The 13,513-nt window shown below is 36.2% G+C and overlaps 1 protein-coding gene across 2 annotated transcripts in view; it reads left to right on the top strand.

Annotated features, from left to right (window-relative positions):
* Positions 1-12,983, top strand: part of lrp2a (low density lipoprotein receptor-related protein 2a) — a 62,563-nt gene extending 49,580 nt beyond the window's left edge. Inside the window, exons 58-78 of one of the 2 annotated variants that reach the window (XM_047814975.1) lie at positions 610-726; positions 1,395-1,511; positions 2,159-2,296; positions 2,387-2,509; positions 2,874-3,002; positions 3,214-3,345; positions 4,720-4,851; positions 5,774-5,917; positions 6,156-6,321; positions 6,442-6,570; positions 6,666-6,886; positions 6,985-7,164; positions 7,275-7,394; positions 8,764-8,854; positions 9,017-9,084; positions 9,445-9,559; positions 9,802-9,922; positions 10,740-10,847; positions 10,952-11,068; positions 11,149-11,220; positions 11,584-12,983. In XM_047814975.1, coding sequence (XP_047670931.1) covers positions 610-726; positions 1,395-1,511; positions 2,159-2,296; positions 2,387-2,509; positions 2,874-3,002; positions 3,214-3,345; positions 4,720-4,851; positions 5,774-5,917; positions 6,156-6,321; positions 6,442-6,570; positions 6,666-6,886; positions 6,985-7,164; positions 7,275-7,394; positions 8,764-8,854; positions 9,017-9,084; positions 9,445-9,559; positions 9,802-9,922; positions 10,740-10,847; positions 10,952-11,068; positions 11,149-11,220; positions 11,584-11,754 — 2,711 coding nt within the window. In that variant the 3' untranslated portion in view covers positions 11,755-12,983. Of the gene's footprint in view, positions 1-609; positions 727-1,394; positions 1,512-2,158; positions 2,297-2,386; positions 2,510-2,873; positions 3,003-3,213; positions 3,346-4,719; positions 4,852-5,773; positions 5,918-6,155; positions 6,322-6,441; positions 6,571-6,665; positions 6,887-6,984; positions 7,165-7,274; positions 7,395-8,763; positions 8,855-9,016; positions 9,085-9,441; positions 9,560-9,801; positions 9,923-10,739; positions 10,848-10,951; positions 11,069-11,148; positions 11,221-11,583 lie in introns of both variants that reach the window. The other variant, XM_027164565.2, reaches the window with a different exon arrangement.
* The last annotated feature ends 530 nt before the right edge of the window (positions 12,984-13,513 follow it).

The raw sequence follows: 13,513 nt of genomic DNA, 5'->3' as shown, positions 1-13,513 counted from the left end.
CCCAGTCTTCAATCTCACTTGGCTTATTAATAACTGAATCACTGGATTTATTGCTTGTGTGATATTTCTTGTTCTTCTAATTCGTTGACTTTGGTCTTTTCCTCCTGCTGTCACTTCACTGTGTTAATCTTTTAACTCCCAGAACTTGTCAGCAGGTGTAAACTTATTCCTCATTCTTATAACCACACACGTTTTCAATGCTTTCAGGCTTATTACTGTATAACCCATAGTATTATGCTGAATACTGAGTTTTAGGAATGAATAAATAATAAACAGAGAGTTTAAAGAGCTTAATCAGCCACCTGGATATGTGTGTTATTTTATATCTTGTTACATTGCGAGTTACTATTGTGGCCTGTGCTGTGTAAAGCAAACAATACAATATTTAAGCATGAATTAATAAAATGGAAAAAAAACGTTTTTCAATTTTGAATGTATAAAAAAGTGTGTGTGTGTGTGTGTGTGAGAGAGAGAGAGAGAGAGAGAGAGAGAGAGAGAGAGAGAGTGTGTGTGTGTGAGAGAGAGAGAGAGAGAGAGAGAGAGAGAGAGAGAGAGAGAGAGAGAGAGAGAGAGAGAGAGAGAGATTGACACAGCTTTGTGCATCCGCAGACCCTCGAGCATGCACGGAGAGCGAGTATCGTTGTGACAACCTGCGCTGCATTCCTGAACGCTGGGTGTGTGACCATGACAACGACTGTGAGGATAACTCGGATGAAAGAGACTGTGGTGAGCAGAGCCTCTTTGTTTGGCTGGCGGGAGTATACAGTGGGGGCGTAGCAACCTCATTCTCAAACTTTCTCCTGAACCACTGATGCAAAACCACCTTTTATTAGTTTATAGTGTATTATGTGCCATATAATTAATGGCTGAATAATTATTTACTTACAAATCATGTTGCATCATGCATGAGCACTTTTGAATTCTGGTTTTACAAAGGAAAGATGTTTGATGATAATACATTAACCATGAGGCATTAACAGAGAATTATACAAAAGTAAAGCATCATTCAACTAAATAATTACCAGTATTTATGTATTTTGAATATGGCTGTAAATGTATTAAACAAATAAATGCAATATGTGTTATAACCATTTTCTAGAGCTTTGTTATTTAATAGCTTGGCTTTCCACAGCATTTATGAGCATCTTAGGGAAGAATGCTAAGTGCTCGGCTCTGCCACACGGGTCTTGCACACTTCCTGCAACGAAGAGATGCACACTGCTAGTTTTCTATCCCAATGAGAACATTGTCTAGCTCTATCCTCCTGGATACAAGGCAAATGGCACAGGCTGTGTGATCCATTCCTGCTTGACTAAGCAGTGTTTTTATCCTGTTTGTGTAGACCGGAGACTCTTGTGTGAAGTGTAATGTTTCTTGCTCTGACTGTGTTGTAGAGTTGCGGACCTGCCATCCTGGATACTTTCAATGTGATAGTGGTCACTGCATCGCTGAGCGCTTCAAATGTGATGGCAGTGCAGACTGCATGGACTTCACTGATGAGACAACCTGCCGTGAGTTCCTCCTCTTTGCATACACAACTACTGGCTGGAAGCTCTAGTAAAATAGAGATCACTGAGTTATCAATATGTAGTTTTGAGACATTCTCTTGTGAAATTACCCATCCCAACATTTCTGTATCTACTACATCAAAAAAATAGCAGTGCTGTTTTGACATAATTCTTTCAAATGTGTTCCTTTCCCATTAATCTTACTTAGCGCTGTCTGATTTTCCCAAATTATACATTTGAATAGTAATTCCATATATTTTCTTACTTAATCACATTTACACTGTATTTTTACAGAATATGAAGATTGAGTTGTTTTCATCAATATTATAACAATATCATTGCATAATTAACTTCAGATTTATTATACTTTATTTACCCACAGTAATATTGCTAGATCCCAAACAGTCAAATTAATTTCAAATTAAATAAATTTTATTTTTGCTAGAAAATACAAAAAGTATATGCCACGAATGATTCACATTATTCAGATCCCTTTTCTTGTATTAAGTAACAAGATGTATTCAGGGGAAAAAAGCTTCAGAATTTTACATTATACAACCAAATTAAGACACATGATCTAAATCTTCAAAGGTCACTTTTTACCAATGAACTGTCTGCAAATATATTTATAATGTCTCCGTCCTTTGCAGCTACCCGTTTTCCCAATGGCACATACTGTCCTCCATTCCTGTTCGAGTGTAAGAATCATGTCTGTGTTCAGCAGCACTGGAGGTGTGATGGGGACAATGACTGTGGAGACGGATCAGACGAAGAGCTGCATCTTTGCTGTAAGAGGCTGTACACACATATAACCATTGACCAAGAAGTCAAAGTAGTGACTCATACAAATCAATGAATGCTATGCATCTTTTTTCCAGTGGATATCCCGTGTGAACCCCCGTTCCGTTTCCGCTGTGACAATAACCGCTGTATCTACAGCCATGAACTCTGTAACTCTGTGGATGACTGTGGAGATGGAACAGATGAAAAACAGGAGCACTGTGAGTACAGGCTAACTACAGAGGGGCAAATACATTTTAGCAGACAAAACCTTTCAGAAAACAACATGGTAACTGGTGAATTAAAACAGGATCATTCATTGCTGGCTACTATTAGATTTAGTTTTTAATGGTCTAAAATGTTTAGTGGTATTTTAAATGCAGCAATCTATGTGTTTTATATTAATATGTAACAGACTTCATATGATTAAATAATCTGCAAATGAATGTGTAATATAAACCTTTTCTGATGCTGATAAACAATTGTATTTACAGTGAGTTATCTCTTGTATGTATCACTCCTATATGCGGCCATGCAGCAGAGATCTCTGTAATGGGTCATCGTGATTACCATTTCTGCTTTCAGGTGTGACTCCAACTCACGGGCCTTGTACTACTGATGAGTTTAAATGTGGGAACAGCCAGTGCATTCCACTGCAGTATGTCTGCGATGATTTTGATGACTGTGGAGACCAGACTGATGAGTTGGGCTGTAGTGCGTAACATTAACCTTCACTAAACAAACACACAGATACACAAGACACTCACACACACATATACACACACACATACACACACACTACAAACCAGCCTTCACACCACATTTACTCATGATGTCTGTTTGTTTTATGTTATGCTAAGTGGCAAGAATTGCAGTGTCATGTGATAAATACTGACGTGTATTTTCCCCCTTTTTTTTGCGTTAGACAGTGGCAGTGGACGCTCTTGCAGTGAGAATCTGTGTGAACATAACTGCACCGACTTGACAGGTGGAGGCTTTATCTGCTCCTGCAGGCAGGGCTACAAAGCCAGAGAGGACAATAAGAACTCCTGTGAGGGTATGTAAATAAATCCATACACATAACAACAGCACCAACAGCAGAACTGTAATCTACTTCCGAAATTGTAGATCCTTAATATACGAGGGTCTGTACATAAAGGGTTAAACTCGGAGAAGTCCATGTAAATAGAGTAAATAATTTTTTATAGTTTTCTAGTTTCCAAATCATATTCCTAAACCTTGCATAAATTGTACATTTACAGTATATAGATAACATATTTATTATATACAGTATATAGGGCAAGGTAATAGCTGAACAAATGTTGATCATGGTGTTAGGGTTTAAAGTAAACTGTGTTGAAATTGAAAGCTCAGTGCAGTGCAAAATTTAAAATTACAAGTAGTAATTGTAAAAGTAAAAGTTGTTCAAGGATTGAACAGAAGCTTGAAAATCTTATAAATACATTTCAAAATTTGTTCAAAGCTTGAAAGGTACAAATCTGAATACACTACTAAGACTATTTGTTTAAAAAATAATTTGAAATTGGCATTATTTTAGTGACTAAGTTATTCTAAAACTGCTAGCAGTTATTGTTACTTCTAGTTAGAAATGTAACTGACTTTTTCATGGTAAATGTTGCCCAAGTCTAAGGGTTGATACTGAAAAAATCTGAAAGCACTGGAAAGCTGTACAAACCTTTGAACACCACAGAAATATAAAAGACACAATTGTAAAATGTTTACTTTTACACAACACCGAAGATCAATGAAAATGTAGTTCGTATTATTTAGTGTTATTATCTTCTTCTCTGATACTGGACAGTTGCAAAAAGGTGGAACAGGAATGAACTTTTGATGTCCATGAAAGTCATTTCCACACCAGTCTCTCTTATTGCATGCACATGTCTATATGAAAATGCAATTACCTCCATTCTGAAAACTCTTCTGTGGCAGAAAACCTAAAAGAACAAAGTGCTGTCACAGGATACTCATTCCATAATCTTAAATAAACATCCCCTTACAGAAGATACAGTATTTGCTATATGAGTGATTATACATCTTTATTTTCACATTCTTTTAAGCTTAGTCTTGAGTTTTGTGAAAGTCCATATGAATTAGACACCATTATAGAAATGATAATGTACAAAAACAAGCGGATTAATATAGACCTGGTATTTTATTTGCAGCTGGTAATACTCTTTGAGATAGTACTCTTTGAGATAGTAATTTGAGATACCAACAGTGTCATATCAACAGTATAACTAGAAATAGTAAATCGGCATATAGGCTTTGATACGTTGTTATACTGTAATTATACCTTTGGTAATTTAGTTTGTAGACTTTTAAAGAAAATGCAGCAGCATCCATCATAGTGAGTACAACAGCTCCTCAAAATTCAAACATGTGTTTGTCTCCATCTTTCTCTCTACAGATGTGAATGAGTGTGAGCTCTATGGCACCTGTCCCCAGCTGTGCAAAAACACTAAGGGCAGCTATGAGTGCTTTTGTGCTGAGGGTTTCCGCTCAGTGGGACCGCAACTTGGGACTGAATGTGCTGCTGAAGGTAAGCAACGGAGCTTATAACTACTAGTTTAGTTTAACATTGTTCATAAATGTTCACTTTGTTTCTCTCCATGTATCTGTTCTTACATTATAATCCCTGTATCTTGAATAGGGATAACACATCCACCAGCAGCAGCCTTATTGTACTGTCAATAGATGGATACATAAAAAAAATATTACATTTAGTATACAGTAAAATTGCCAGTTGTTGGCCAGACTCTGAGGTTGCATTTTATGCTTTATGTCCAAGCTTAGCACTGAAACTCCCAGTTTCCATAAAGATATAGAGTAAATACAGCAATATCTGTGTGTGACCTGTTTGCCAAGTATGCTAGACAATAATGGGATTAAAACAGCAGTTCAAATGACAAATATTTACCTACCAAGTCTAAATGAAGAAGCTGAAGCTGGTGATTTTGTTCAAAGTGACCCAGTGCTCCATCATGCTTGTTGAACATGTCAGACACAGATTTTTGTTTAGGCACCTTATAGATGTCATTCTGGAAATTGCATATCTCAGTGCATATCTTAAATCTGAAGCACAAAAGGCAACCTCAGATTTTTTTGCTAATTTACATCCATCCACTGTGATCAGCAGCCATTTCATATATTGTGTGTTCTGACCACACACCCAGTGTTTTTGGGATATGCTCTGAATCCCCCAATTGCCCTAGTAGAAAGTGGTTGGAGAAGATGAATGACTGAATAACAACATTTATTTAGATTTGCATCACTAAGACACTGCTTTTGGTGGATTTCATTCTTTCTTCTTTTAATAGCAAGTGTACTTTTTTAATAATTGAAATTCCAGGAAAATGTAGATAATAATATGTTTATTATTATCTTTTCTTTTTAACCTTGTGACTGTTTTGTTGTACTTTAAAAGTATTTATGTAATGCAAAGTGTCCGTTATTTGTCTCAGGCAATCCTCCAGTGCTGCTGTTGCCTGATAATGTGCGTATCCGTCGCTATAACCTGTCATCTAAGCAGTACTCTGACTATGTTGATAATGCTGAACACATTCATGCTCTGGACTACATTTGGGATCCTGAGGACCAGGGGCTCAGTAAGACCATACTCTATCTAGAAACTACAGTTAAAAAATGTTCTGCATTGGGGAATGTATTTATATTAGTTTAGCTCATTTTAGTTGTTTAATGAAACGCAATCATATCTGACTATATGTTTAATGTGGCTATTTTATGTCAGATTTCTATTCTTGACTTACAGGTTTCATGGATGATTTTTAAATTAGCATAACGCATGACATTACAATGTACTTACATATACTTATCTACTCTCAGGTATTGTGTACTGGACCATTTTGGGTCATGGTGCTCAGTTTGGCTCCATAAAGAGGGCACATATGACCACATTTGATGACCATGGTAGTAACCAAATGAAATATGTAGATCTCAACCTGAGATACATCTCCAGTCCTGATGGAATTGCTGTGGACTGGGTTGGGCGGTACATATCATTACTTATTGTGTATTTAGTTATTTTGCATATATTGCAGTTATTCTGATATTACTGTTAAAATTTAGAGCTCTGCTTACCTGGATTAAGTCTACCTTCTTTTATATTTAGACATATTTATTGGACAGATGCTGGCACCAATCGAATTGAAGTTGCAAAGCTTGATGGGCGGTACAGAAAGTGGCTAATCCATACTGATCTAGATCAACCAGCTGCAATAGTTGTCAACCCAGCTCTTGGGTAACTACCGTAACATTTTAATTGGCCTGTACTTGTTGAAATGTCCTCTTGACTAAGCATATTATGTATGTGTTTTTGTCTTTGTTGTCACCCAGTATGATGTACTGGACTGACTGGGGAAGAAGACCAAAGATTGAGGCAGCATGGATGGATGGCCAGCACAGACAGGTGCTGCTGGATGAGGATCTTGGGTGGCCAACAGGACTTACACTAGATTACCTAAATGGAAACAGGATTTACTGGTGTGACTCCAAAGAGAACATTATTGAGTCAATGAAACCAGATGGAACAGACAGGAAGATTGTCATGTCAGGAGGTATATACATATACAAATTCCAGTTATTCCAGGGATCAGTTTCAGTTACATTTTCTTTCCTGGTCTTGAATTAATTAATCACCTGGTCTTGTCTGTAGATATTGGAAACCCCTACAGTCTGGATGTATTTGAAGGTCATGTGTACTGGACAACAAAGGTCAGGGGTGAAGTGTGGAAGGCTGACAAGTTTGGAAAGGGGGATAAAGTGAAGATGTTGACCATAAACCCCTGGCTGACTCAGGTCCGCATCTATCATGAGCACAGATACAACCGCTCAGGTGAGATCCAGTTACTCACTAAGTAATTACAGTGAATATGTTCATTATAATTCATGAAAACTTTTGCACTACGGTTTCATCTACTGATCGCAATCATTCTTTTGCCTTAGTGTTGAATCCCTGTAAAGATGTGTGTAGTCATTTGTGTCTGCTTCGGCCTGGTGGATACACCTGTGCTTGTCCACAAGGCTCCTCCCCGATCAGCTTCAATGAGAACGAGTGTGATGCAGGTGAAAGAAAAATTACTCTGCAAGCTAATGTAGTGAAATATGAAAAACCCCTTTAAATGTAATGAATTACATTTATTTTATTTTATTTATTTATTTATTTATTTATTTATTTATTTATTTATTTATTTATTTATTAATCTATTCAGATAAGCTGTGTTATTATTATACTAATGAATAATGTTTACCAATGGGATTCAGGAAATTCGGCCCATCGAAATTTCAGATTAAAATATCTAAGTACGGTGGCTGAGAAGTGCAAAACACATTAACAAATTCGAAAACACAATAACAAATCCAAAAACACAACGACAAGTCAGACAACCCGGAAGAGGTAGGTATAATTTGTGAATGGAAACTTACCGATCATCGGACGAGACACCTTTCATTCACCTGAATATCTTGAATGACAGGTCTCTTGTCCAATGATCGGTAAGTTTCCATTCACAAACTATACCAACATTTTCCGGGCTGTCTGAATCGTTGCACGAAACACATTAACAAATCCGAAAACACAACGACAATTCAGACAACCAACGGAAGAGGTTGGTATAGTTTCTGATTGGAACACGTACCGATCATTGGACAAGACAGCTGTCACTCAAGGTATACATGAAGTTCAACAGTCTGCCGCAGGGAAAAGTTGGAATGGATGGATGGAATGGATTACTGTGGATTAATTCTGTTATTTTCTTATATTTAAACGGAGAACTTTACACATTACACATAAGATTCCATACCTGTATATCTTGAGTGACAGGTGTCTCGTCCGATGATCGGTAAGTTTCCATTCACAAACTATACCAACCGTTTCCGGGTTGTCTGAATTGTCGTTGTGTTTTCGGATTTGTTAATGTGTTTTCATATTTGTTGATTTGTTTTCGGATTTGTTCATTTGTTTTCGGATTTTTTAATTTGTTTTCGGATTTGTTAATGTGTTTTCGGATTTGTTCATTTGTTTTGCACTTCTCGGCCTCCGCATTCAAGCCTGACTTTTAGCTTTTATATAGAAAGCATACAAGCCATGAGAAAAAATTATGATCAAACTCAGTTCTGTTTTACTGAAATAGAAGATCTAAATTATTTTTATATATTATATATTTCACTAAATAAAACATTTTGTTATATTTTAATTTTAGATAATGCTGTGATTCTCTGTCACATGTCAAGCATTATTAATTTTGACCATATACATGATTCTGACATGCTTCTGCTAGCGCAGTGTAAAAGCTAAATAAATGTAACACAGCTATTATTGTTGTTGTTATTGTTTGGTAGTGTTGGTTTTTGGAGCATTACTAATTATATCAAGTCTATGTTGATACCCTTGTGGCTGCAGGGTTTTTGTAATGTTTGGGTCTTTCCCTTACAGCCAGCCAAGCAGAAGAACCGATGCCGGCTGAATGTGGATGCATTAACGGTGGAACATGCTCCACTGACAGGCCCGGCTTGCCAAAATGCAAGTGAGTCTAACCGGAGGAATGCAACAATAAACACTAAACATCAAACTGAATTTCAGTAAAGAGTACTCTTGATGGATAAAGGATTGAGTAATGGAGAAAATGAACAGAGGCAAACATCTTGTTTGTTACTCATTGTTATCTGATGATATTCTGCCCCCACAGGTGTCCTTATGGTTATTCGGGAAAGCACTGTGAAATAGGAAAGTCCCGAGGAGCACCTGCTGGAACAGGTAACATGATTATTCTCACTTCCCAAACCAGTTAAGACCAGCCATGTAGTGTCCTTTATCTAGTGTCTTATACATTAATGAAGCAAGTTAATGATATGTCATACAAGTGTGAGTTTAACTGATTTTGATAAAGGCTGCTGAATGCATGATAAATTATTCATTAACATCTTGGTTTCTTCATATTTTCTATTTACCTACTGTCGTGGTGCTGACTAAACACTCCTGTATAATTCATTCTGTATTACTCAGCAAAGGTGAAGGAAATACAGGAATACATTAACATTTTATTCAGCTGAGTGTAGTCCTGACACACAGATATCCAGTTTCTCACAAATATCTCTCCTGTTCTCTGTGTAGCAGTGGCTGTGCTGCTGGCAGTGATTATTATTCTCCTAAGTGGGGCTTTCGCCATTGGGCTTTTCCTGAACTACAGACGCACAGGCTCTCTCATTCCTTCAATGCCTAAGCTACCCAGGTACTCTATTGCATTCATTTATTTAGCACTCAAACTCAGCTTTCTTTGACCTGGAGGATATACTGTGTGTGTATATATATATATATATATATATATATATATATATATATATATATATATATATATATATATATATATATATATATATATATATATTTTAAGAACAAGCTTGCTTTCTGTTCATGTTCTCTCTGTCTCTCTCTCTCTGTCTCTCCCTCTCTGTCTGTCTGTATGTTGTTTAGCTTGAGCAGCCTGGCCAAGTCAAATGACACAGGAAACGGTGTGTCCTTCCGTTCAGGGGACAATGTCACCATGGATCCTCAGACTATGGGGGTGTCGTTCATTGATAGGGCCATGCAGCTGGTAAATATCAAACTGTCCTAAATGAACACTACTGTATGAGTTGGAGCTTCAACTCTTAAGTGCACTATGAGCACATTGAAGTCGTAAGGATAATCTGAGTCCAGTTTGAACTTGAGTTTTAATGTTACAAATACATTTTTGATGTGACTGAGTGGTCCAAATGAATTACTCTTTCATCCATTAACCTGCTTTATTTCAACTGGAGTTTTCAATCCAGCATGCAATTTTTTTATTTTCATTATTTTCTAACTACAGCATTTCACATTTATAGGCATTGCATGAATGCTTTATAAAGAAATGCTGAAGGAAAAACTTAAGTCAAAACCCCTGAGGATGGATTGGAGGTTTAATGTAGTATAAGCTTTTCTATGTGTTAGTTATATATGAGAAGACCTTAATCATCTTTATCAAAGCCACAATCATTTCAGCTGGCCTCTAAATCTCTCATGTTTAGCAGCCTGGCCAAGATGCATTAGTCTAGTTGTCAGAAACACTAATGTATACCTACTCAAAACTACATATAATTTAAATGACAAATCTGTATTTAACAGATGTCTCAGAGATTTGTGATTGTGCATTTAATAAGGATACATTACAGAGTAATCATGAACAGTCTAGCCATGGTGATAACTGAACATTCTTCGTTCTTCTTTCTAAAGACAACTTTAGAGCTTCCCAAATAAAGGGTTTTGCCAAGGGTTTTATCTTCCAGAAATTATTCATAAATGTTTGTGACATCATGTAAATAACATCATTTAATTTCTTGCAGATTGAAATAGTGAGTTTGTTCTGATTTCCAACTCTTTTGTGTTATCAGAATGAAAATTTTGCTGATGCTGGAAGGGAACCTGTCACATTTGAGAATCCTCTCTATTCCACTACAACAGGCACAGCCGCTGATGCTGCAGTCATACATGCCACACAGGTAAAGCTGGACGGGATATACAGTATACTACCTCATGTATGGTATAAAGTCTGTCCCTGCACTACAAATTGGGCTAATTTCTGCTGCTTTTCTTCACTGATCAGGTGACTGTGAATATAAGTGGGGATTCAACAGAGAATGTATTTGCGAACCCAGTGTACAATGAACAGCAACAGACACTGGAGGTGAAAAATATTCCAACTGACCTCAAGACAACAAAGGTACAGTAAGATCAGATCACTATATACAGTATTTCAAAGCAATAGCCTGTATCTTTTACAATTGTTTATGTATGTTGTAGGAGTCCAAGTGGAACTTATTCAAGAAAAAACTAAAACCAGGTACAACATTTGAAAATCCAGCATATTCAGAGGTATGACATTTTCACAAAAGACTTTAAATTTACAAATCATAAATGTTTCCGGTACTAATCTTCATTGAGATTTAAATACATTTCTTTTAAGTAATTTAGAGTCAACTCTAAAATAATTTTTACCTTTTGAGAAAAGGATGAACATGCGGGATTGTTTTAAATAAACAAATTGACATACAATTAATGTATTAAGTAGAAAAAAAAGATGATTAAACATAACCAAGGTCATCATACCAGGTTTCAAGTCTGGAACAGGTGGAAATTTACATGACCTTTTAAACATACAGTATACCCACTGGTATCATTATTGTAAAGGGTTCAAATAATTCTGAAAAAGACATAAGTATTATTGTATGATTTTAGATGCAGGACAAACAGTGTGCTTTGAGTACAGAGGACACTTCAGTCAGCCAGCTCCCACCTGTAATGCCACCTCCAATGCCTGTGAAGCGAGAGAAATCTAGTATGTACTCACCAACAGAAGACTCCTTTATGGACACGGCCAACCTGGTCAAAGAGGACAGTGACATATAACCGTTCCACATCTTTCTCTTATACACAAACACATATACAATGGGGAAAACACGCATTCTGTCCCTCTTTGCACAGAATCTATTTTTATATGCAGACTGAACAAAAATGAAACTTAAGATTATTTTGAGAACACTAGATATGATGTTTTTATGACAGAGGATTAAAAAGTCTATGGAGACTATGCCTTCTGCTGTTTCTTATGCCAATTTATGTTTATGATTTTTTTTATTGTGAGTGACGTACTATATGTATATCTTTGCACTGATACTACTGATGGTAAAAAAAATTATGAATATGTTGTACATTTGTAAAATTTTTTAAGAGATTTTGATTATATCTGATAGAATATTGTGCAGCACATTATGCTTTTTGCTTAGGATAAACAGTGACAGGTGAACATGGTAGTGTGTAGATAATTCATGTTGCTTTGTGATTCATTCCCAGGGCTTTGATGCTTTTTTTTTTCATAGAAATTTTACTTTATATCCGCCAGTGGTATCATACAGACATCTCATCCTGCATATTTATATACCTCATTTGTGAACTGGCCAACACAGTGAAAAAGAGCCAATTTATGATTTGGTCCAATGTTCACAGTTTGTTCCTCAACAGTATCTTTTTTTCTAATATATATTACATCAACCTACATAAATATAACACAATGAGATCATTTATGAACTGCTCAATATTATTAGCCCAAGTATATTTGACTTACTTATAGGGATGATATTGTATTAAATCAAAATGACTCAAAACAACACATAATATTTCATTGCCCCTAGAAGCATCATGTTTAAAAGACAATTAAGCCAGTCTGTCTTGTTAAATGTGATTGTCTATCCATTGTATTGTTACAGTAGGTGTATACTGAAATGTTCCAGTAGTATTTGGATAGGATTCCTGTTATTTAAGAGAAAGGGACTGATATAAACCAGGCAATAACACTTTATGATTAATGATTTATATTTAGAACTTTCAATGATATCTAATATCACATACTGTTTTCCAAATTCTGAAATAAATTAAACTGTGACATTTGTGGTGTAGCATTTAGTATGTATAATCTTTGGTTTTGGCCAATAATTTCACTATTGGCTAACCTAATGAAGGTTATTACTATATTACTGGATGATTTTGTAATTAATGAAAGGAAAATGAACATATTTTACCTGAATTTTTTTTGTCAAATGCTGCTGAGAAAAAAAATAAATGTATTGTTTTATAATGTCTTTTGCCTAAGCTGCTACTTTTGTAGTGTATAATAAATACTTACAAATGGCAGTTCATATATACAGTTCAACTACACCAAAAGAAGAAAAAGTTAAGAATTTGTCTTAAAAACTAAAAGACTGTCTGATAAAAAAAATTTATAATCACTAATTTATATGAAACATTATATAGTCTATCTATGTATTTATATATATGATACCTGGCTCTTTGAATGCACTGTTGAGCTTCTGTGAAATATTGCTTTTGCTCTATGTTGCTTATTCTCTAAGCAAAAACAAAGAAACAAAGAAAGAAATGCAGATTTATTGCTTGGTGGTGTGAAGGCTGTACGTGTGGCGGTAAAAGCCTAGTCGTATCTTCACGTTATCTTTCGCTGTGCTTGACTCGAGCTGGCACTTCCTCCCTATATCCCCCAGCCTACCCACACCCACACCCACACCCACCCCTTCCCTGGTCCATCTCCCTGCTCTCCCCGTCTCGCGCCGCGTCGTCTCCATCGTTCCCCCAGTTTGCGCAAACCACGCTGTGA

This window comes from Tachysurus fulvidraco, chromosome 6, assembly GCF_022655615.1.
Source record: "Tachysurus fulvidraco isolate hzauxx_2018 chromosome 6, HZAU_PFXX_2.0, whole genome shotgun sequence".
NCBI classification, from domain to species: Eukaryota; Metazoa; Chordata; class Actinopteri; order Siluriformes; family Bagridae; genus Tachysurus; species Tachysurus fulvidraco.
Note: the sequence above shows the minus strand (reverse complement) of the source record. Positions and strands in the feature narration are given on the sequence as shown.